The sequence below is a fragment of the Amblyraja radiata genome, chromosome 34 (assembly GCF_010909765.2).
Source record: "Amblyraja radiata isolate CabotCenter1 chromosome 34, sAmbRad1.1.pri, whole genome shotgun sequence".
Lineage (NCBI taxonomy): Eukaryota > Metazoa > Chordata > Chondrichthyes > Rajiformes > Rajidae > Amblyraja > Amblyraja radiata.
Window position 1 is genome coordinate 14,055,221 of NC_045989.1, and position 25,371 is coordinate 14,080,591.

The 25,371-nt window shown below is 44.6% G+C and overlaps 2 protein-coding genes across 4 annotated transcripts in view; both read right to left on the minus strand.

The window, feature by feature from the left end:
- Positions 1–95: 95 nt before the first annotated feature.
- mtfmt (mitochondrial methionyl-tRNA formyltransferase) lies at positions 96–14,865 on the minus strand. 3 transcript variants are annotated; one of them, XM_033050592.1, is made up of 10 exons: positions 14,581–14,827; positions 14,450–14,527; positions 13,934–14,149; positions 13,285–13,407; positions 12,245–12,347; positions 9,315–9,390; positions 9,001–9,092; positions 6,027–6,108; positions 2,994–3,070; positions 96–330 (listed from the first exon to the last, which is right to left on the minus strand). In XM_033050592.1, exons 1-10 carry the CDS (start codon positions 14,688–14,690, stop codon positions 163–165), a joined length of 1,125 nt encoding a protein of 374 aa, XP_032906483.1. In that variant the 5' UTR covers positions 14,691–14,827; the 3' UTR covers positions 96–162. The 3 variants fall into 3 exon arrangements, with proteins under 3 accessions (XP_032906483.1, XP_032906482.1, XP_032906484.1); XM_033050591.1 differs by lacking the exon at positions 14,450–14,527 and having other exon boundaries at positions 14,594–14,865; XM_033050593.1 differs by lacking the exon at positions 14,450–14,527 and having other exon boundaries at positions 14,581–14,847.
- A 4,135-nt stretch (positions 14,866–19,000) lies between these two features.
- LOC116991440 (alanyl aminopeptidase, membrane) overlaps positions 19,001–25,371 on the minus strand; it is a 46,009-nt gene continuing 39,638 nt past the window's right edge. Inside the window, exon 20 of the mRNA XM_033050062.1 lies at positions 19,001–20,607. Coding sequence (XP_032905953.1) covers positions 20,455–20,607 — 153 coding nt within the window. The 3' untranslated portion in view covers positions 19,001–20,454. The remainder of the gene's footprint in view (positions 20,608–25,371) is intronic.

Genomic DNA, 25,371 nt, shown 5'->3' on the forward strand with positions numbered 1-25,371 from the left:
CACGGATTTCCCAGGCAGCCCTCCAACCCACCACCATTAGCCAGTGACAGGCTTTACCCCCAAGGTGTAATCTGCACATTCATCGCAAGCCTCAATAATGTGAAATAATTGAACTTAAATTACAGAATCACTTACATCTTTATGATCAAGTCACAATCCAGTTTATTTTGACATTTTATTGATCCTTGTTTTAGGTGTGTATGTTTGAAACTGGGCTACATTTTGATCAGCTGGGCTCCTTTGATAGTATGGATGGAGGTATCCATTATAAAAATCTGCAGCCGAGAGCAGCTTCTTCAATACCACTCGCTTGAAGCCAGTCCAGCCATTCTAGAGAGAAACACGGGTGAAACATTAGTTAGAGTTCATGTGCACAAGCTGTACAGTTGATCAGCTCGGCAGTATCTTCTCTGCCAATCCTCTTGGGTATGCAAGAACAAAATCAAATGAGTATCATAAATTGCATTCAATATCAACATCATAGTGCCTGAGATGATAAATATATATTTCAACTCCCCAATAATATTATCTCGCCATGGGACTCTGAGAACAAGATCTCACCATCATGTGGTACAGCACAGAAACAAGCTCATTGACCCTTGCCAACATTTTTGTCCATCTACACTACTCCCATTTGTCCCATTAGGTCTGTGTATCTATTTAAATATCTGTTTAAATGCCACTTCAACTTAGTGATTCCACCAGCTCATCTGGCAACAAATTCCAGATGTCAACCACTATCTGAAAGAAGGATTTACCCCTCAGATCACCTATAAAACACCCTCCACCCTCCTGTTTTTTATATATACTATGGGAGAAATATTCTGCCGGTCTACCTTATGCCTCTAAAAATGTTAAATGCTTCTATCAGGTAACTCATTGGCCTCCTTCAATCCAAGGAAAACATCAAATGTCTCTCCATAACTCGTCTTTCATCTGGCAACATCCTTGTAAATCTCCTCTGCACGCTCTCCAGTGCAGTCACATCCTTCCTGCAGTGCGGCAACTAGAACGATATCCAACATTGCAAGTGCAATCCAGCCAGTGTTTGGCAGAGTTGTTACAAAACCTACTGATCCTTATACTCAGTGTCCTGACCTATGAATCCATGCGTGCCTGCTTCACCATCCTATCCCTCTGTGTTGCCATTTTGAAGGGACAATAGATCGCTCGGTCTGTTCATCACATTCCCTCACACCCTACCATTTACTGTCTGTGTTCTACCCCTATTTGACGTCTCAAAATGCATCATGTAGATAGTTCCTGCCGTTACCGAGGTCTCACTTGCTCGTTACCACAGTAACAGTCAGCTCGTCTGCTTGCTAATGAGGCCTCAAATCCCATTGTTTAAGACCAAGGTCGCAGAAGTAATATATCGGAAGGAACAAGACAGTGGCCATCCGGTAGGAGTGAGATAAGAGACAAAGGGTCCACTCCAAGACAAGTCTCTTATCTCATTCCTACCGGATGGTATGGAAGTACACATATAGCAGCAGACATCAGCTATTTTACTTAATACTCACGTGATTGTTAGTCATTTAGCAGCACACTCATGCTATTATTAGTTATTTAATTAAATCATTTATTCAATATCCTTTGGTAAACAAGTTACTTATTTCTACTTTTATATCTTTGTATTCTTAGTAATTCATTTGTATCTTTGGATTCTTAGTGATTCAAACTATAAACTGGTATGTAACCTTTGTAACTGTGTGGCAGCTGGGAGATAAGGGTAGCGAAATAGAGGGTGATAAATGAGTTGGAACAGACCAAGACAGTAAATAAGGGAGATATGGGAAGAGATATAAGAATTGAGATAAGACTGGACCAACATTGGAAGTTAATGGTGGCAGGGCAGAGTGTCAGTATAGAAGATGGATGGGTACAAGAGGAGTATGTGTATGCAAGATAAGGTAGAAGAGATATGACTGAAAACCCGTAATAAAAAGCTGGCCGCTGCAGTGTGTGAGCAGTCGGGTGGTTGTCTTCCTGAGTGTTGCAGCCGTTGTTTGCAAATAAAGGCTTTTCGACTTCTCGAAGAATTCTCCGTGTCTGTGTCATCTTATCCAACTCTGAGTTTCGGTAACCACGACAATGGCCACTGTCTTGTTGCTTCAGATTTATTACTTCCGAGACCTTGGTCTTAAACATGCCAGACTTCCAATTTTTGGCTGTTGTTTAGTGAATCTGAGAGAGGTTACAATGCAGTATTGACTCTATTCTAATTTTGAATGTTCATCGGCTGGTTACTCACTCCTTAACAGTCACTTCTTCCATTAGAAATCTTGATATTTTTTCCTATCATCATTCTCCAACCAGCGCGGCCTGCGCACATCGGGAGCCTCGGTCTCCGGGGAGGATGCGGCAGCTCCAGACATTCCAAGCCGTTGAGGAGTGTTCACCCGACGCCGGAGTTCCATCTTCCCGGCAAGAGGGCCTGAAAACATCGGACTGCCGTAGCGGCGACTGCGGAGGCCACAATAGGTCTGACTATGGGTGAACAGGGGACGGGACTGGACTTTGCTGCCTTCCCCCACAGTGGGAACCATTGTGGGGGGAAGTTTTTATGTTTATTGTTAAATTTTTAAATGTTGTGTCTTATCTTTATTCGTGTGCTGCAATGGCAAGTCAAATTTCACTACACCAATTGGTGTATGTGATCATAAATGTCCTTTGCATCCTTTGAAGATCCTCACAGACCTTTAACCATGTGGCATCCACCAGAGGTCTATTCAGGCTGTAAACAATGTCATTCTTCTATTCTGTGATGGCTATTTTAATCCTTTGACTAACGCACACACATTCCTGGGTCCATTAAATCACCCCCCCCCCCCCACCCTGTCTGGAGAATGGAATTAGAGAGAGGGATAGGCAACTAACTTCAGAGCCTGCAAACTGTACCGGAGCAAATATGGTTGTTAACAAAGTAAAGGAAAATTCAGAAACCTTCAGATGCACCGAAATTAAGACAGAATGCAATGTCAAAATGTTACCTTGCAGCGTATCAAAAGAATGTTCGATTCCTTATGGAAGTGGGCAGTTCCAGGGATTAACTGTTCCTGTGTGGCTGCTGCAGAAACAAACATTAAACAACTCAGGAGAAGCAATTCTGCAAAGTTTCTCAGCGATACTGGTTCATGCCACTTGCAGAAATTCTAAGTGTAGGAAAGTGGGTACACTTCTAGAATCTTCAGAATTCGCAAATAATAAAAATATAATGGCTGCCAACTCTGAAGTCAGCCACCAGACCAGCTAGAATCGATGGTTTCTCAATCAGACTCCCAAGCGCCTACAGTAATGGAGGCGACACATGTTCAAATACAATAACACTGCAGATGCAGGACTGCGGCTCCAGAAATGTAACCTTTGATTCTCTCTCCACTAATGCTTCCTGACCAGATGAGATCACCAGCAATTTTATTCCAAGACTATTCAGAAAAAGGATGTTTTGTTTTTTTAAAGTGCCAGCACAAGTGACAAGTGCTGTCTGCTTTTGTCAAACTGGTTGTGATGTTTTAAATTAGAAGTGTTAAATGTTTTCAGATGATTTGGGGTTAAAAAGATAATAAACTATTTAAAAATTAACATTCCAAAACACTGCAAAATGCTTGAGATCCGAGGGTTTTGTTGGCCGGGCTTTTCCCTTCGACTCGTCGAGCCTTGGCTGGAGCTTGGATCCCTTGGCCGGTGAGGAAGGTCAAGCACATGTGGATCGCGTTTGTTTAGACTTGGGTAAACCATAGATTGCAACTGCTGGCCAAGAATGTCTATTAGCAATATCTGGGCCGATAATCTCCTTCATTTCCGTGAACTCCAACTATAAAACCCACAAAGGATTTAATCAAATGCCTTCTGGAAATCCATGCAGATAGCATCTGTCAACATGGTTTTAATCACCGACAGCACGCAAAACTCCAGATGAGGTCACACCATGGCCGTATACATCTGCAGAAAGACATCCTGATTCTGCACCCAAACCTGTTGCAAAGCAGGTGAACCGGACTCCCTGCTGCACTGAGCTTTCAGCTACCGATGTACAAGGGCACCCAAGGACTTTCCCTTTTACAAACTGTTTACAATTCTCAGGCCTGCTGTGGTGCTGGTGGTTTTGTAGGTAGTGATTTGGTGTTTTGGCAGCATTGTGCAAAACCTCAAGCCCCTGCAGAGGAATATTTAGTTTAGTTTATTGTCACCTGTAGCGAGGTACAGTGAATAGCATTTTGTAGCGTGCTATGCAGTCAGCCAAAAAAACGACATGATTACAATCGAGCCAGTGTACAGATAGAGGATAAAGGGAATAAAGTTTAGTGCAAGATAAAGTCCAGTAATGTCCAATTAAAGTTAGTTTGAGGGTCTCCCATGAGATAGATGGTAGCTCAGGACTGCTCTCTAATTGGTGTTAGGATGATTCAGTTGCCTGATAACAGCTGGGAAGAATCTGCCCCTGAATCTGGAGGTATGCGATTTCACACTTCTGTACCTCTTGCCTGATGCGAGAGGGAAGAAGAGGTGGTGTCCAGGGTGAGACTCGCCCTTGATTATGCTGCTGGCCTTGCCGAGGCAGCGTGAAGTGTAGATGGAGTCAACGGAAGGGAGGTTGGTTTATGTGATGGTCTGGGTAGTGTCCACAATTCTCTGCAATTTCTTGCGTTCTTGAATGGAGCTGTTCCCAAACCATGCTGCGATGCATCCCAATATCATGCCTTCTACGGTGCATCTGCAGAAGTTGGTGAGAGTTTGTGTGGTGACATGTCCTGCAACCTCTCCCCCACCCCAAAGGAGCTCTTTCTAAATGAGATGTTTGGGAGGGGAGCTCAATCCCATGGGTGGTGCTGCTGGCAGCCGAGGGAATTCCCAGCACTCCTGGAAGTCAGGATGACTACATCTGTGGGATTGGTCTTGGTCCGGCCAGCTCGATTGCCAACCGGCAACATTATACACCCTTGACACAAAGTGCTAAAGTAACTCAGTGGGTCAGGCAGCATCTCTGAAGAAAAAGGATGGGTGACATTTTGGGTTAGGTTAACCTATGATGAGTGTTTGTCGGCACTGGGGTTCAGAAGAATGAGGGTGGACCTCAATGAAACAGAATAGTGAAAGGCTTGGATAGAGTGGATGTGGAGAGGATTTTTCCACTAGTGGGTGAGTCTGTGACCGGGGGTCATGGCCTCAGCATTAAAGGACGTTCTTTTAGGAAGGAGATGACGAGAAATTCTTTCTAAATTCTTTAGTCAGAGGGTGGTGAATCTGTGGAATTCTTTGCCACAGAAGGCTGTGGAGGCTAAGTCAGTGGATAATTTTAAGGCAGAGATAGATAGATAGATTCTTGATTAGTACAGGTTGATTAGTCAGAGGTTATGGGGAGAAGGCAGGAGAATGGGGTTAGGAGGGAGAGACAGATCAGCCATGATTGAATGTTGGAGTAGACTTGATGGGCCGAATATCCTAATTCTACTCCTATCATTTACGATCTTATGAGAATGCTTCATCAGACCCCAGTCCGAAATTTCATCCATCCTTTTTCTCCAGAGATGCTGCCTGACCCACTGAGTTACTCCAGCACTTTGTGTCTATCTTCGGTATAAACCAGTATCTGCAGTTCCATCTGAAACTACAGAGCATCTGCGAGGCGAATAGCTACATGGAGAACAGCACAACTGTAGGTGAGGGGGTCAGAAAAAGAAAGGATGGAAGGAAGGCTGGCCAGGACTCAGGGAAACTCAGAGTGCATCTCACTCATGTGGACAAGACAGATGGCACTTCAGTTCAATTTCCTCTCTAAAGCGCTGCACTTCACACGGTGCTCTAAATCAGCACTGATCCTGTGTGTCAGCCTTGATTCCATGCTCATGTTTCCGAAGTGGTTTTCAAACTCATGACAGCCGAGTGAATCGTGCACTACCCCAAGGTTCATTTGCTGAAAGGCTGCAGGACAGTCTGAGCTTCCACAGAGAGAAGGCAGAGAGGGGAGCCATGCTCAGCCTCAGCTCCTGCCTGTCCCCATTGCACAATCTGAAACAACCTACCCTGGAAGTCAGGAATTTCTTCGACATCCACTAAATCCATCAGCTTCACGGTCTTGCCCATCCACAGTGTCCGCAACAATACCTGCGACAACCGAATGAATGTCAATTAATTCCATGCCCTTCCACATAATCAACAGCATTGTGTCAGTTCACCAGCGATATTAATTTCTCTCCCCATCTTTATGTTCCATTCACCTATCCTTATCCAATCCGTGGAACACGGGAGGCATACGAAGTGAATGGGCTCTCCATTTCAGCCATTAACTGCTGGAAACTCCTTCAACCCCAGGCATTGGGCACCTACTCTGGAATGACGCTGTGGCTCACCGAGATAGTTCAACACCATTGTATCAGGAGCAGTGCGGGATGTACAATAAGTCCCAGCTTTGCCAGTGAAGACCACATCCAATAAACACATGAAGGGAAATGCCCAGCAGGGCTTGAAATTAACAGTTGCCTGTTAATGCCACTGGCCACCTAAATTCCTGCCGGGCAACCTAAAAGCCATGCCACTTTGTCCAGCTTGGCAAGCAACCGGAACACCTGCCGTTCAACTCTGAGTGGGCCCCCCCCCCCCCCCCCCCCCCTCCCCCCCTCTATCTCTCTCTCTGTCACTCTCCGTCTCCGCCCGCCATCCGTGTCCGGGTCTCCGCCCTCTGCCCGCTCTACATCCGCCGGCACGGCCGGCCGCCCTGCACATGCGCACTGCCACAGCAACTGGTCGGCGCCGGGCACTCTCTCCCTCCCTTTGCACTGTGGGAGATCTGGCCGCCATTTTTGTCCGGTCGCCGCCTTGCCGCGACCGCTGAAACCCAACGCAGAATCACTCCCTGGAGCTGGAGTAACTCCCTGGAGTAACTCTTGCTTCTTGGTTACCTGGTCCTCCAAAAAGGAATTTAAACTGGAGGTGATAGAGGGTCCATCACCAAACTCCAAACTCTGAACAATAACAGCCTATTGCACTGTATCTGTTCATTGATTGTGTATATATATGGTCTATGGTATATAGACACACTGAACTTTTATCTCCTGTTCTGTACTATGTTTACATATTCTGCTGTGCTGCAGCAAACAAGAATTTCATTGACCTATCTGGGACACATGACAATAAAACGCTCTTGACTCTTGACTTGGACTTAAGCAAAAGAGGGTTCTTGGGGAAAAAAGAGCTACATTAAATTTAGTTGCGTATGGTTGGGTAACTATGGTAGGGTGAAGACTATTCCATACTTTAACTGTGTGGGGGAACTCCACGGAGCAGCCAGCATCTCTGGATAGAAGAAATTGGGTGACGTTTCGGGTAGAGACCCTTCTTTAGACTCCCTCTGGTTTTGGTGTTTTTAGTTTAATTTAAAGATAAAAGCCCACCGAGTCCACGCTGACCACGATCACCCGTACACTAGCTCTATCCCTCATATTAGCGACGTAAGTCAAGAGTCAAGAGTGTTTTCTTCTCTCACGTCCCAGTTAGAACAATGAAATCCTTACTTGCAGCAGCACAACAGATTATGTAAACATAGCACTCTGTAAACAATGTTATAAACAAGTAAACAAAACGTGTATATTTATATATGAATATATGACTCTGTTATAGGTTGGGTCTGAAAAAAGTTCCTGCATACCTTTGGAATGTGAAAGCAAACAAGAGCTGCCGGAGAAAACCCATGCGATCAAAAGGAAAAGGGGAAATCCATACAGACAGCACCCATATTCAGGATCAATTCCGGGTCTCTGGCACTTTTAGGCAGCAACTTTATGGCCAATGTACTGCCCCATAGTCTTGAACTGAATTAAAACATGCAGTAGCTGTAAAGGGGGACATAGTGTCACTTAGCGATTTAAGACTGAAAATGGAGTTTCGTTTTTTTAGTAACCAAAGTTATCAACGTATAATTTTTTGTGTGTTGGAAAACAAAATATAGTGGCACAGCTAGTAGACTTGCTGCCTCACACGCCAGAGATCTGTGTTCAATCCTGTCCTCGGGCACTGTCTGTGTTGAATTTGCACATTCTCCCCGCAAGCGTGTGGGTTTCATTCCACATCCCAAAGACGCATTGGCTTTGTAGGTTAACTTGTCTCTGTAAAATTGACCCTAATGTGTAGGGGGTGGGTGAGGAAAGTGGGATTACAGAACTTGTATGAATGGGTGGGAGACAAAAAAGCTGGAGAAAATCAGCGGGTGAGGCAGCATCTATGGAGCGAAGGAATAGGTGACGTTTCGGGTCGAGACCCTTCTTCAGACTGATGTCGGTGGGGGGGTGGGAAAAAGGAAGGAAGAGGCGGAGACAGTAGGCTGTGGGAGAGCTGGGAATGGGAGGGGAAGGAGGGAGAAAGCATGGACTACCTGAAATTTCAGAAGCCAAAGTTCATACCGCTGGGGTGTAAACTACCCAAGCGAAATATGATGTGCTGTTCCTCCAATTTGTGGTGGGCCTCACTTCTAGCCATGGAGGAGGCCCAGGACAAAAAGGTCGGATTCGGAATGGGAGAGGAAGTTTAAGTGCTGAGCCACCGGGAGATCAGGTTGGTTATTGTGAACTGAGTAGAGGTGTTGTGCGAAGCTATCGCCAAGCCTGTGCTTGGTCTCACCGAGGTTGATCATACGCTGAATAATCCAACCACATTTTTGTTTGGGAGTGGAAAGAAATAATAGAAATTGCATTCTTTGCAACGTGTAAAAAGAGTTGAGATACTGTATTATAATTTTGCTGCATGTCATTGTGGTATATATCATGTCTGGGTTGGTGAATATGTTTAGTTTGTGACTTTATTTGAAGCAGAAATAATATGTGAATGCTTCATTGAGCATAATTCCGACCTACGCACTTTGTCCGAGCACATTATCGCATGCGTCATGCAAACCGTCTTAAATGACCACCTAAACTGTCATTTGGCAACCTAAAATTCTGCCTAGGTTGCCCGGCTGACAACAGAGAAAAAAAGCCCTGCCCCATCACCACTTCATACACTTACCCTGGACCCGATTGCCCGGTTTAACCGATCAAGCTCCTCCACTGTTTGTTCCTCCCAATTCACCCAACTGTCAGCAACAGTGATTTTGGGAGCTGCAAATAAAACATTACATAAAAATGTATTGAAGTCCCTTTTGCATAAATCACCCATTCCCACCCAAGGTCCTTGACATTCAATTATATAAATATCTGGGATGATTTGTTTGATAATATCATATTATTAGATGTAAAACATTTCAGATATGTTGTGAATTAATAAATAGATGTAACGTCTCAAAGGGCCAGTATCAATGCAGAGAATTCTCTGGCACTCACCAAATGTGATTCCATCTTTGCTTTGTTCCCGTTTATTCTCTATATGTTCTGGCAGACTTTTCAATACTGACAAGAGCTGAAACAATTAAATCAGTAGGTTTAAAAATGATTGATTTAGCCAGATTGCACAAAATCAGTAGAAACAGGAGGCTATTTAGCCCCTCAAGCCTGCTCCAGCATTGAATAGGAACATGGCTGATCTAACATTCCTCACCTACCTTCCTGCCTTTCACCCATTATCCTCAATTCCCTTACTGATTAGAAATCTATCTTTCTCAGTCTTAGATATAGCCAAAGACCATATTTCTCTGCAGCAACGAGTTCCAAAGACTCACAATCCTTATGAAAATTCTACATCATCTCTGTCTTAAATAGGAGTCTCCTTATTCTGAAACCATTCTCTCTGCTTCTAGAGTGTCACAAGAGAGGAAACATCCAATCAGCATTTAACTTGTCTGGCCTCCCCCAAATAATCTTCTATCTTTCATTGATCACCTTTCATTCTTCTAAACTCCAGTGAGTGGAATGCCAGCCTGTTTAACCTCCATATCCAGTATCATCAAGTAAACCTCTCCTGAGCTGCCTCCAATAACATAAAGAGGGGAACCAACACATTTGTGGTGTGCTACATGTGGTCTCACTGTGGCCATGTACAGTTGCAGAGACTTCCCTACGTTTACACTCTGACCTCCTCAAAATAATGGCAGACATTCCTTTGGCCTTTGCCATTACCTGCTTCACCTGCGTGCTGGGTTTCTGTTTATCATCCCCACATTCCTTTGTGCCGCATCTTTTTGCCGTCTTTCTCCACGTAAATACAATGCTTTTGTTTTTTCTTCCAAAACAAAGTTCACACTTTCCCCACATTATACCCCATTTGCCCATCCCCCCCCCCCCCCCCCCCCCCCCACTCACTTATCAATCTCTCTGTGATTTGTTTATATCCGCCTGAAAATATCTTCCCTTATCCCCATTTGCTGCTTCCTGCTCTCAGCCAATTACCACACATGCCAATAGATTACTTCCAACACCATTGGGTTTTATCCTGCGATTTAACTTTTTGTGACCACCTTGTCAAACATATTCTGGAAGCAACATCTTCAGGTTCCCATCCATCCACTTTCGAGACTTGCTCAAAAAACTCCAATGAATGCATCAGACATGATTTCCCAAGCCAAGGTAGCTCTGCTGGAAAACACTGATATCCCACATGGGCTACTCCTACTGTGAATAACTAGGCTTGGTCAGGACTTTGATAGTGTCTGACCGGCAGGTTCTACAGCCTAATGGATGTTACGGTTGGTAATATCCCAACACACTTTAAATTCACTTTGTTTTAAAGTTGTTACACGGTGGCTTTAATACATTTACCAGTGGCCCTAACGAGTGCCCGGGAAGCAAGGTGCAGGTGCGTTTCAAGGGAGAATGGGAGCCATCATTTGTGAGCTAGATGTTGGGCCATCAGAATTTCCTAATAGCTGGACTACACTGTATCAGAATTACACTGTACTTCCCTAATGGTCTAGTTTGAATCACCTCAGCACAAAAATCAATTCTACTTTGCACTGCAGATCCATCACTGGCCCCAACATCTGTCCTTTCTCGGAAAGACCTCTCCAGTTTTCCTACACTCACTTCCGTAGCTTTTACTTTTTTTTTAACTAATTTTTTACTAATTTAACTTTTACAATTTTTCCAGTCAGCACAAAGAGCTTTCCAGTTTACATATATTTGTGATATTCTCATTTCCATCTCTGACCCAATGATAAAGATGGAACAACAATAGTCACATCTTTGTCCGGCTCTGCCAAAAGTGAAGTATTGCTGATGCTGCAAATTTGTAAATTCTGGAAATAATCAGCACGCAGGCAAGTTACACGGGTGTCTGTCCAATTTCCTTTGAAAGTGTTGATTAATTTTATTTCCACTGCGCTCAAAGGGAGCAAAGACCAGACTTCTCTCTGAACCCTAAGAATTTTGCAAAGAGATCAGACCTCAGTACACAATATTCTGTGTGGAGTTTGAACATTCTCCCTGTGACCCCATTAGTTTTCTCTGAATGCTCCGATTTCTTCCCACACTCCAAAGACGTACAGGTTTGTAGGTTAATTGGCTTTGGTAAAATTGTAAAAATTGTCCCTACTGCGTAGGATAGTGCTAGTGATCACTGGTCGGCGTGGACTCAATGGGCTGAAGGGCCTGTTTCCATGCTGTATCTCTAAAGTACAGTATAAAACATTCCAGGTGGCAGTTTCATCAGGGCTATGTAGAATTCCATTCGAATTTTGGTTTGCGACTCAAATCTTCTTGTAATGAAAGCTGACATCCTCTATCAGGCTACATCTTCCTTATTCAGTAGTCCCCTACATTTATTTAAAATTCCACATTTATTTCTGTCATTGTTTGTGTCAAAAGTCAGGAATTCCCTCTACAGCAACACCTTTTTCCCCATTCCCCTTTATCATCATATTTAAAATTGTGGTTTCATGGATAGGAAATGGCCAAGTGTGAGCGACGGGACTAGCTTAAATGGGGCATCTTGGTCAGCATTGACAAATTGGGCTAAAGGGCCTGTTTCCCCGCTGTGTGACACTATGATTCTAATTACCTCATGGTAACCGGGTCAGAATCTAGGAATTCCTCATCCTGGAGGAATTCCCGGATTCTGACCCAGTTACAACTCAAACAAAACTATTGTAAAGAGACTTGTTGGATGAGTGCAAGGACATGTAGGTGACTGTTTGATCTTTTACTATGATGGGGGAAACAGGCCTTCACCAGCACTGATCAAAGCAGGTCAACATCTTCCTCATTACCATCCACTCACAGCCAGTCAGGGGTGGACAATAAATGCTGATCTTGGCATCAATGTCTACCCTCGGACTGTTTTAAGTGAAAATCACAGCTAGTGCAAGTTTGAATATTTTTACCATTTCAGCACCTTTTTCAGCCAGTATCACTCCTAGTTCACCAGACGTGCATCGTGGAGGAACAGGACACTCCTGCTGCATTAGAATGGGGCCAACGTCAAACCTACAAAAATCAAACATCAAACAGTCACCTACATGTCCTTGCAGTCATCCAACAAATTTCTTCACAATAGTTCTGTTTGAATGCACAGCTAATCATCGAGAAAATTATCAGATAAATTCAGAAAACCTCTCATGGAAATAAAATTTGTTGGAAAAAGACAATTAAAGACTCGTTATGACTCATGAAAGTAACTGCTCACAGCCAAGATTCCTTTTACTTTCCTCTGGAATGCACCGCCTGAGGGGGAGATGGAGGCAGACACTCTCACTGAGGGGGATGTGGAGGCAGGCACTCATTTTGGAAGTATCTAAACAAGTACTTGAATCACAAAGAACAGTACAGCACAGGAACAGGCCCTTCGGATCACAATGCCCATGCCGAACTTGATGCCAATTTAAACTAATCTCTTCCTGCAAGTGATCAAAATCCCTCCAATCCCTGCATATCCAAAGGTAACTTAAATGCCACTATTGTAATTGCCTCCACAACCACCTTGGCAATGTGTTCCAGGCACCCACCACTCTCCATGTAAAAATGTACCCTGCACATCTCCTTTAATCTTTGTCCCTCTTACCTTAAACCTATGTTCTCCAATATTTGACATTTCCCCCCTGGAAAAAGGTTCTGTCTACCTTACCAATGGTTCTCCTCATTTTATGTACTTTTTTCAGTCTCCCCTCAATCTCCAATGCTCCAGAGAAAACAATCCAAGTTTGTCCAACCTCTCCTTATAGATAATACCCAATAATTCCAAGCAGCAATTTAGTAAACTTCTTCTGAACCCTCTCCAAAGCCTCTACATCCGTTTGTAATGGGGTGACCAGAACTGAATGTAATACTCCAAATGTAACCTAACCAAAGTCCTGTGAAACAACCTAATTTGTTGATATCATTGGATTTCTCCCAGTTCCACAAGTTTCTGTACAAGTCAACGTACCTTTTTGGTCGAATCTGCATGATGGTGACACCAGCCATTCGATCACCATGGATCAGTGTGTGAAAAATTGGAGCAGGACCTCTCCACCTTGGAAGCAGACTGGGATGGAGGTTCAATATTCCACTAGGGACAAGACAGAGATTAGATATCTGTTAGATCTGATATTGTAGACAGCATGAAAGAAAGATACGGGAGGAGGGCATGAATCAAGAGAGTATATTCCACATGTTCTAACTCAGTCTCTGGAGGATTAAGTAAGCTGCAAAAGAAAGAAAGAGGTACAAAAGGGAGGCATAGTCAACAATAAATAGGAGAGTTTACAAGGCCTTTTCATTGTTGATCTTGAATCCCAACAGCACTTTTTTTTTAAGTCCCCATATCCCTTTTGATTAAATATCATCCCCATATCCTTTTTGATTAAAGATCTGCCATAATTTTACTTAACGGCACAGTAGGTGCGAGGGGCTGAATGGCCTCTTATGTTTGGAAACACGAGACAACAAAGGACAGTAACCAACTTATTTAGAACAGAAACCCAAATTTAATGTAGTCCTGTCTACTTCAGATTTCTCTCACTACAGTAGTGCATCATTAAAACGTCCCGTCCACAGAGACATCAAGATTTGCAATAGGCAGAAGATATACTCACTATGGGAATTGCTGAATGAGGGCATCACTGAGCAGCGCACCAAACGATACAATAATTCCAACATCAAATTGATTGCACTCTGTGAGGCAAGGCCAATTGTGAATTGAAATTTGATTCAGCTTAGCGTATTTTCGAACAGGGAGCTTGTCAGATTTAGTGGTTGGCAAAGTAACAACCTCCAGCTGTTCTATGAGCAGCTTTCCGTCATCCAAGGATCTATAAGGGGAAAAAAGGAACCAAATGTGTCATTATTTCCCATTATTACTGCAAATGTTAGAAGCAACCAGACAGAAATCTTTGCACGCGTCAACATCAATTTACTGAGATCCATGCAGCCTGTGTGGAGAGGGGATGGGAGGTGTTGAACATTATGTAAGTGACCAACATTTATTATTTCCAGATATGAATAAAGTCAATTTCCTAAAGGGCAAGTATCGCCATGGGCTGTTAAATGACCCCTAACTGACCGGGCGGTTGGGGTCAGGAAGGAGCCATTTGTTCCCTCAGTCCGCACACCTTTCTCCGACACAGATGAAGCTGTGGATCTTCCTCACCCCCTGATCCGCTCCCGCTACCCGCGCCCGTCCCGGGTACCTGCGCCCGCTACCCGCGCACCTGCTCCCGCTACCCGCGCCCGGCCCGGGTACCTGCGCCCGCTACCTGCACCCGTGCAGTTTCTGCAGCGTCCGTTGCGCAAACGCATCGGTTCCGAAGAAGAGAATCCTCCATGGCGGCGCGGCCCGGATCCGCCGCCCATCGACCGAGCTGCTCACGGAGAGCAAGCGCTTCACTGTCCATCTAGCGCGAGGAAAGCCTGGGGCTGCGGCCCAGGTCCAGGCCCGGCCGGCCCTCGCATTCCACATGCCGGGTGCAGAAAGCCCCGCTCCATCAACCGCTGGGCGCCGCCATCTTGGTGCAGGCGACTTCTGGTCCCGTCGGTTTACTGCAGCCGGAGTGAAACGTTCCGCCTGGAGACGCGGGACGGTGAGCGGGGCCGCCGAGGTGTCAATCCCTCCCTCAGAAGGAGCTCGGTGGCCAGTTCCCAGCTCCATGCCGTGGCCCAGAGGCCGAGGGGTTGGGAGAGGGGGCAGGCTTGCCAAGATGAACATAGTCTGGAGAAAGATTCCAGCCCGAAACGTCGTCTATCAATGTCCCCCCCCCCCCCAGAGATGCTGCCTGACTCACTGAGTTACTCCAGTATTTGTGTTCTCGACAAGATTCTACCATCTGTAGTTCATTGTGACTCCAGTGATGAGGGGTTGATCTGGATCTGGATGTAGTACGCTGAAAAGCTCTAGGTAGAGCATCACTCAGCTCTATGATGGTGGTGGACGTGCTAGTCGAGATGGAGATGCTGTTGGAGATCTCTGATGCTGGTTGGTAGGGTATTCCAATCCCTTGTACACAAAATTGCTGGGGAAACTCAGCGGGTGCAGCAGCATCTATGGAGCGAAGGAAATAGGCGACGTTTCGGGCCGAAACCCTTCTTCAGACCCAGGCTTTGGCTGTTGCCCCTTCCACATGCTTGTTCCATTTCATGCTTTCAGACAAAGTAACTCCAAAGTATTCCAGAAGGCTAGTATGGACATTGCGGGTGTGCTGGCAGCTCACTCACTCACGGCTGGTGGACTGGCAGTTGACACACGGCGATTCCTTGAAATTCCATTTCAAGCAGAGTGCAGGCCACCAAATTCAAATGAAGTTTCCTACCATTCCAATCCCTTGCTGTGTTGAAGAAAAACGAGTTAGAAAATGCTAATGAAGTGCCGTGCGGAATGAAATAATTTCCAGGTTGGTATCTTCTGGTTGACATGCCTATGGGTGCTTGGATTCAGGGGCCAGAGGGGACACGTCCCCCCCATGTTTTGAGAGGTGGGGGACATCCCCGCCAGGTTAACCTGCCTGGGCTTGCGGGAAATATGGCCAGCGTGGAGAAGCAGCGCTGGTGTCCCGTCAGTCCAGACAGGGCTGTAGTTAACCCGGTGAGACAGGCACAGTTGAGCTGCCTTTAGCGCTGGATTGAGCCTCCGAAGCCTTGTGTGTGTGTGTGTGAGTGCACGTGTGCGCGCGGCCGCCAAAAAAATGTGTCCCCCGTCCCCTCCATGTTTTGATAGTGAGTTCCGCTCTTGCTTGGATTAACTGGATGTGGTCCGTCATCTTTAAATCAACAATGGTATTCTTGATCTCGTGAAATGTTGTCAATCAGATTCATTTGTGACGAGTAGTGTGGATGATGTTGAAGGTCCTTTATCATGCTGGAGACTGAGCTCTGCCATTTGTAGTTGTTAGATATCAACCTTGCTGCTCTGTTTTGCACTGCCTGCATCTTATTGATGTTCCCTTGAGTGAAAGGATCCCACAGAGCAGCAATATTCAACATGTGGATAGACAAGGCTTTTATATGCTTGGATCTTAACTTCTTTGGGTGCGTTTTGCAGATTGCGACATAGAAAGCCGATGACACTCCTGGCTTTGGCTGTTGCCCCTTCCACATGCTTGTTCCATTTCATGCTTTCAGACAAAGTAACTCCAAAGTATTTATGACTTGAAACTGCCTCTAGCTGATGTCCAGAGAGTGTATAGGAATTATGGATTGGTTTAGATTTCCTAATAAAATGCATGACATTAAATTTTTCAGGTTTGAACGTCATTTGCCATTTCTTCTCCCATCTCTCCAATAAGCACAGATCTTTTTGAAGCGTCAGGCAATCATCATGAGACATAGTCATGGTGGTATGTTGGTACAACAGGAAGAATAGAAGAAGTTGCTGGATTGCAAAAGGGAAAACTGAGAAATAAAGAGTGTGATGACTTTAATGGGGCTAGAGGAGGAAATATGTAGTGAGATCACAAATAGAGAGCTGCACGAATTATAGGGTTGTAATAGTGGGGGATTTTAACTTTACAAATGCCATCACTTCCTTCAAGGTGAAAAGGTTCACTCCTGGATGAGCTCAATGTGTTCTAAGCACTCTTTGATAGGGAAAACATTGATATGCCTTCCCCAGCCCCATAGCTCCTGATGGTATTACAGTCACAGTTAGAGGTCGATGTCAGAAGATACTTCAAGGGGTAGTGAACCTTCAGAAAACATCTGGATCTGATGGTATACCTAGTGTTTTTAAAACCTGTGCAGACCAACAAGCTGGAGTTTTTGCAGACATCTTCAACCTCTCCTTACCAAGGTCTGAGGTTCCCACCTGCTTTAAGAGGTCATCAATAATACCAGTGCCCAAGAAGACTAGGGTGACATGCCTCAATGACTATCATCTGTGGTGATGACGTGCTTTGAGAGGTTGGTCATGGCGCATATCAACTCTTACCTCAACAAGAATCTTGACCGATTACAATTTGTCTACCGCCACAACAGGTCAAAGGAGGATGTGATCTCACTGGCTCTCCACTCGGCACTGAACCACTTGGACATTAGAAGCACATACATCAGGCTGTTGTTTATAAACTACAGCTCAGCGTCCAATACTATCGTCCCCTCCAAGCTAGTTATCAACATCTTGGTCTCTGCGCATCCCTCTGCAACTGGATCCTTGATTTCCTCATCAACAGACTTGGCAGCAACACTTCTTCCACAATAACCATCAGAAAGGGAGCACCTCAAGGCTGAGTGCTCAGCCCACTCTATACTCATGACTGTATAGCCGGACGCAGTGCGAACTCCATCTTCAAATTCACCGGTGACACCACCATTGTTAGACAAGTTACAGATGGTGATGAGTCAGAGTATAGAAGTGTGACCGATCGACTGACCAAATGGTGCCAGCACTACAACCTGGCTCTCAATGTCAGTAAAACCAAGGAACTGATTGTGAACTTTGGAAGAGGAAGGATGTGGACCCACAAACCTGTCTGTATCGACGGGATGATGGTGGAGATTCCTGGGTGTGCATATTTCTGAAGCTCTTTCCTGGACCCAGCAAACCAATGCAATTATAAAGAAAGCCCATCAACGCCTCTACATCCTGTGGAGATTTGGTATGTCAGAGAGGACTCTCTTGAACTTCTACAGATGTACAGTAGAGAACATATTGGGTGGTTGTATCATGGCCTGGTTCACCCAGAAGCGAAGAAGACTACAAAATGTGGTAAACACTGCCCAGTCCATCACGGGTTCTGACCTCCCCACCATTGAAGGGATTTACAGGAGTCGCTGCCTCAAAAAGGCAGCCAGCATCATCAGAGACCCGCACCACCATGACCACACACTCATTTCACCCTTGCCATCATGGAAGGGCTGGTCCCCCAACACAATATTCCAATATTGGTGGCTAGTAGGGGTGGGGGGGGGGGGGGAGGTGGGGCTTTTTGGAGCACTAGTATGGGTGTTGTGGGCTGAAGGGGCTGGTTTCCAGAAGGCTAGTATGGACATTGCGGGTGTGCTGGCAGCTCACTCACTCACGGCTAGTGGACTGGCAGTTGACACACGGCGATTCCTTGAAATTCCATTTCAAGCAGAGTGCAGGCCACCAAATTCAAATGAAGTTTCCTACCATTTCAAGCAGGGTGCAAGGCCACCAAATTTAAATGCAGTTTCCTACCATTTCGAGCAGGGTGCAAGGCCACCAAGGTGACCTTTCCCTCCCCCATTTTGCAGAGACTGAGCCATGCCCACACGTCTGGGTATTATAGTCCCTTCCCCTCCCACCAAAATGGGTGTGGCCTTCATGGCGGTGATTAACAGGAGAGAGAATCTCAACATTTTTTAAACACTAATAACTCTTTATTTTTCAGCGATGGGAAAAATCATCTTGTCCTGCGCAGCGTGGGGGGGACTCTGAGTAAGATGGCCAAAAATCACAGCCGTAATTGGTACCGTTTTTTCTAAAATCAATATGCAGTGCAAACAGGAAGTGGTCAAGATGAGACTTTTAATTATATAGATATATATAGGCTTAAGAACAGTTTCCTCCTCATTGCAAGCAGACAGCTGAACCAATCACATACATCACACCCGCTTTCCAGACTCCTGAACCAATCACATATTCTTAACTCTACCTTATTTGGTTATTCTATTATTGTTCTTTAATGTTTGTTTTTCACTATATTGCATTGCACTACAATCTAGCAACATTTGCATTTGACATAGCTTTTAATATATTTTTTACTGTGAGCTTCATGTGAACAAGAAATTTAATTTCACCCTGGTGTACACGACTAATCTGAATCAGACTCGGCAATAAATAGCACTTCATGATATCAATGCTTTTGAGGAATTTTGAATGTTAATTTTTATTGAGAAAAAAAACATAATGAACATTGATTACGTTGCTTCAGATGCAGATTCTATTCTCCCTGTAGTTTCCCAATAGGTACTCTGACTGTTGCAGTAAAAACAAAGAATGGCTTTCGTTTCTTCCCTTAATTCCACACGGTGCAGCATAGTAAACAAGTAGGTACAGAGGGATTGCTATTGGCACACAGGATGAAGCAAATCTTTAAAACATGTGTGTGGCATATTTTCAGGAATGTTGAGAATGTTACTTGGGAAGTTGCTTTCACTTGCAGTTGAAGTTTTAACATTGTGTGCTGTTGCAGTGGACAGTGCATAGAATTAGGTAGACAAAAGTGCTGGAGAAACTCAGCGGGGGCGGCAGCATCTATGGAGCGAAGGAAATAGGCAACGTTTCGGGCCGAAACCCTTCTTCAGTGCATAGACTTGATTGTTTCACACGAGACCACAGATGCTGGAATCTTGAGCAAAACACAAAGTTCTGGAGGAACTCAGTGGGTCAGGCAGCATCCGTGGAAGGAAATGGACTGACAACATTTTGGATTGGGACCCTTCTTCAGACTATGACTTCATTCTGTTGTAGAGTCCTGACTCATAACATCCGTTGTCCAATTTAATTCTGAATTTGAGGCTGAAGAAGGGTCTCGACCCAAACCATCACCCATTCCTTTTCTCCAGAGATGCTGCCTGTCCCGCTGAGTTGATTTTGTGTCGACCTTAAATCCACAAATGCTGCGTGACCCACTGAATTCCGACAGAAGTCATGCATCTTTTCCTTATAGATTAGTCCTGATAACAGAATTGCCAGAGGTATTTTCTCTTTCAATAATCACATTCTGAATTGAGTAAACAGATTTTTTTCAATTCAGAAACAATATAGAAATAATATATTTTTGCCCTCCCTGAAGGTAGCACCGGTGACAAATGTAATCATCCTCAACCCAGAATGAAAATAATTATTTGGATTAATAATTGAGGCATAAATGATTCACCAGGACTTAGAACCTGTACCATAAAGTTGAATCAACACAATATCTTGGCATAGTAGTCTTGCAATATGGGAAGGACAGGGTACACATCATTTTAGTGGTTATCACAGTCTGAGTTCACTATTTCATAGATCATTACTCAGATATGGCTTGGCCTCTGACTCCAAAGTTTCCTGTCATTTTATATACAAAACATTCTCCGCTGGAGATTAGATTTTGTAATCCTTCCAGTGCTTGTCATCCTCAGCTCATATTTACATTTCCGAATGGCCTTTCAGTTAAGGACTTTAACGCACGGCATTGATAAACCAGTTATTAACAGGATTTTTGTTTTCTGCCACCCATTTGATATTGGCCTTTGTTTTCTCCATGGCTTGCTCAAGCGCCCGAGATCCAGAACCAAATCCAATGTGTTCGTTGTCCTTCTGGAACTGTATGAGCTGTTGATTCAACCAGCACAGTACAATGTTTAACTGTTTATATATTCTTAGTACTAACAGTATTATTTCCCGAGCAAACTTTAATCTCTAACAATTAGCACGATTGGTAAACTTGAGAAATATTGTCAACCCAAGCTTCCGAATTCCCATCACTTTAATTCTCCAGCCCTCTCCCACCCTGATCTCTGTGCTCAGCGTAAACTTGAATGACGGGAACTCATCTTCTGTTTGTGCTTGTGTCAGCTCTCAGGACAATATTAAATTTCATAATTTCAAGTAACCCCGTGTTCTCCCTGCCCGTCTCTGCCACTCTCTCTCTCTCTCTCTGGTCCCTTCTATAATAATAATAATAAATTTTATTTATGGGCGCCTTTCAAGAGTCTCAAGGACACCGTACAAAAATTTAGCAAGTAGAGGAAAAACATGTAAGTGTAATGAAATAAATAGTAGAGACATAACTAGTACACAAATTAAAGACAGAATTCAATTCAAAACACAATATGAGGCAATTCAAGCACAGATGAAAAGGGAGGGGGACGTGGGGCTAAGGATAGGCAGAGGTGAAGAGATGGGTCTTGAGGCGGGACTGGAAGATGGTGAGGGACACGGAATTGCGGATCAGTTGGGAGAGGGAGTTCCAGAGCCTGGGAGCTGCCCTGGAGAAGGCTCTGTCCCCAAAACTGCGGAGGTTGGATTTGTGGATGGAGAGGAGACCAGCTGATGTGGATCTGAGGGACCGTGAGGGTTGGTAGGGGGAGAGGAGGTCAGTGAGATATGGGGGGGGGGGGCCCAGATGATGGAGGGCTTTGTAGGTGAGGACCAGGATTTTGTAGGTGATCCGGTGGGAGATGGGAAGCCAGTGAAGTTGTTTGAGGACTGGAGTGATGTGATGCCAGGATTTGGTGTGGGTGAATGCGTGGCTCAAAGACTGGTGTGGGAATAATGGGTTTGGTTTCTTGGGCCACTGGCACCAGTACTGGGACAGGGGGGATCTGTTCTGTAAGGACGGACTTCACCTGAACGGTGCTGGGACTGGGGTCCTGGCAAATCATATAACTAGGGCAGTAGAGAGGTCTTTAAACTAAGTAGCGGGGGGGAGGTATCAAGGGGGGTAATAACAGCAGGGGTAGAGGAAATAGAGCAGGGTATCAGTGGGGAAGCGGAAAGTCAAAATGTGACAGGAGACAGAATGGGTGAAGATAAAGCTCTAGATGTAAAAGGGGCAAAAACGTAAAGGAAGGGTAGTAAAAATCATCTGAAAGTGCTTTATCTAAATGCACGGAGTATTCGTAATAAGATAAATGAATTAACGGTGCAATTAAGTATATATAGTTATGATATCGTGGCCATTACGGAGACATGGCTGCAAGGGGATCAGGACTGGGAGTTAAATATAGAGGGGTACTCGACAATTAGGAAAGATAGACAGGAAAGAAAGGGAGGAGGGGTGGCCCTTTTAATAAGGGAGGGAATAACGGCAATAGAGAGGAAGGATATTGCGTTGAAGGATCAGGATAGTGAAACAGCTTGGGTACAGATAGAGAATAACAAGGGGAAAAAAAACACTAGTGGGTGTAATTTATAGACCTCCAAATAGCTGTGACGCTGTTAGTCAGAACATAAATCTGCAAATAGTTGACGCATGTAAAAAGGGAACTGCTGTAATCATGGGGGACTTCAATTTTCATATTAATTGGGCAAACCAAACTGGGCAGGGTAGACTAGAGGAAGAATTTATAGAATGTATTAGAGACGGGTTCCTAGAACAGTATGTCACAGAACCGACAAGGGGGGAGGCAATCTTGGATCTGGTCCTGTGTAATGAAGCAGGATTAATTAAAAATGTCATAGTTAGGGACTCGTTGGGAACAAGTGACCACAATATGGTCGAATTCCATATTCAAATAGAAGGGGAGCAGGTTGAAACTCAGGCTAGGGTGCTTAGTCTAAATAAGGGGGATTATGAAGGTATGAGGACTGAGCTGATCAAAGTTGACTGGGATAGCAGACTCAAGAATAAGACGGTACATGAGCAGTGGTGTACGTTTAAGGGTCTACTGTATAACCTTCAAGAAAAATTTATTCCTATGAAGAAAAAAAGGGGTAAGGGTAAGAACAGTCAGCCATGGCTCAGTAAAACTATAAAGGATAGTATTCGGCTGAAGGCAAGGGCATATAAGGTAGCCAGAGATAGTGGGAGGGTAGAGGATTGGGAAGCATTTAAAGGTCAGCAAAAAATAACTAAGAGATTAATTAAGACGGGGAAAATAGACTATGAAAGGAATTTAGCAAACAACATAAAAACTAATAGTAAGAGTTTTTATAGCTATATAAAAAGAAAAAGGGTGGCTAAGGTGAACGTTGGTCCATTGGAGGGTGAGACTGGAGAGTTGTTGGTGGGGAACATGGAAATGGCAAAGGCATTAAACGAGTATTTTGTATCAGTCTTCACCATAGAAGACACAAAAAATATTCCAACGTTGGATAAACAGGGGGCGGTAGGAATGGAGGAGCTAAATACTATTAAGATCACCAAGGAGGTGGTATTAGGGAAATTAATGAGACTGAAGGAGGATAAATCCCCTGGGCCTGATGGATTACATCCAAGGGTCTTGAGGGAGATAGCGGTGGGGATTGTGGATGCATTGGTGATAATTTTCCAAAACTCCCTGGAGGCAGGAACGGTTCTAGTGGATTGGAAAATGGCCAATGTAACACCTATATTTAAAAAAGGAAGTAAACAGAAAGCGGGTAACTATAGACCAGTTAGTCTAACATCGGTGGTGGGTAAAATGTTAGAGACAATTATTAAAGAAACACTAACGGGGCACTTGGATAAACATGACTTCATCGGACAGAACCAGCATGGTTTTGTGAAGGGGAAGTCCTGTTTAACGAATTTGCTCGAATTCTTTGAGGAAGTAACAACCCGGGTGGATAAAGGGGAACCGGTGGATGTGGTATACTTGGACTTCCAAAAGGCTTTTGACAAGGTGCCACATAAGAGACTATTGCTAAAAATAAAAAATTATGGAATTGGGGGTAATATATTAGCATGGGTAGAGGATTGGCTAACAAATAGGAAGCAGAGAGTGGGGATAAATGGTTCATACTCGGGATGGCAACCGGTAACTAGCGGGGTTCCGCAAGGGTCGGTGCTGGGACCCCAGTTGTTCACAATTTATATAAATGATTTGGAGGAGGGAACCAAGTGTAATATATCAAAATTTGCGGACGATACAAAAATGGGAGGAAAAGTAGGGGATGAGGAGGATAGGAAGAGTCTGCAAAAGGATATAGATAAGCTAGGTGAGTGGGCAACAACTTGGCAGATGAAGTTTAATACTAATAAATGTGAAGTCATTCACTTTGGGAAAAAAAATGATAGGGCAAGTTATTTTCTAAATGAGGAGGAGCTGCGTTGTAATGCAACGCAAAGGGATCTAGGGGTATTAGTACATGAATCACTAAAAGTTAGTATGCAGGTGCAGCAAGCAATCAGGAAGGCCAATGGAGTTTTGGCCTTTATTGCTAGGGGGATTGAGTATAAAAACACAGAGGTCTTGCTGCAGCTGTACACAGTATTAGTGAGACCACATTTGGAATACTGTGTACAGTTCTGGGGTCCATACTTAAGAAAGGATGTACTAGCCCTGGAGGCAGTGCAGCGAAGGTTTACAAGATTAATTCCTGCAATGAGGGGATTGACATATGAGGAAAGGTTAAGTAGGCTGGAACTCTACTCTTTGGAGTTTAGAAGAATGAGAGGCGATCTCATTGAAACATATAAGATCGTGAGGGGCCTTGATCGGGTGGATGCACCGAGGATGTTCCCAATGATCGGGGAAACTAGAACTAGGGGACATAGTTGCAGAATAAGGGGGGGCTCTTTTAAAACTGAGATGAGGAAGAACTTCTTCACCCAGAGGGTGGTTAATTTATGGAATTCACTGCCCCAGGGAGCAGTGGAAGCAGAAACTTTAAATATATTTAAGACTAAAATAGATGGTTTTTTAGCTGCCAAGGGGATAAGGGGCTACGGGGAGAGGGCAGGGATATGGACCTAGGTATGGTTAGTATAGTAAGACCTGAGTGATCTCCTGGACAAGTGTCGATCGCCTAGATTGGGGTCGGAGAGGAATTTCCCGGATTTTTTTCCCGAATTGGACCTGGGTTTTTATCCGGTTTTTTGCCTCCCCCAGGAGATCACGAGGTTTTTGGGGTGGAGAGGGGTGATAGCGGTATAAAGGGGAGGGTAGTGTCTTGTGTTCTGTGTCTTGTGTCTACTGTTTGTGGGTAAGTGTGTCTGTTTAGTGTTCAGCCATGAGCGAATGGCGGTGCGGGCTCGACGGACCTGGTGGTCTACTCTCGCACCTACTTTCTATGTTTCTATGTTTCTATGATGAGTCGGGCAGCTGCGTTCTGGACCAGTTGGAGTCGGTTAATGTAGGTGGAGCTGATGCCAAGGAGAAGTGAGTTGCAGTAGTCCAGTCGGGAGGAGATGAAGGCATGGATGAGTCTTTCAGCAGCGGGAGGTGTGAGAGAGGGTCTGATTTTGGCGATGTTGCGGAGGTGAAAGAAGGAGGTTTTAATGCCATGGCGGATGTGAGGCTCAAGGGAGAGGGTGGAATCAAAGATCACGCCAAGGTTGCGGGCCTGGGGAGATGGGGAGACAGTGGTGCCGTCGATGGTGAGATCTCTCTGATATGTTTCTGCCCCTCTCGCTCTCCCAACCCAGATGTAATTATCTTTCTATTTCCAGGT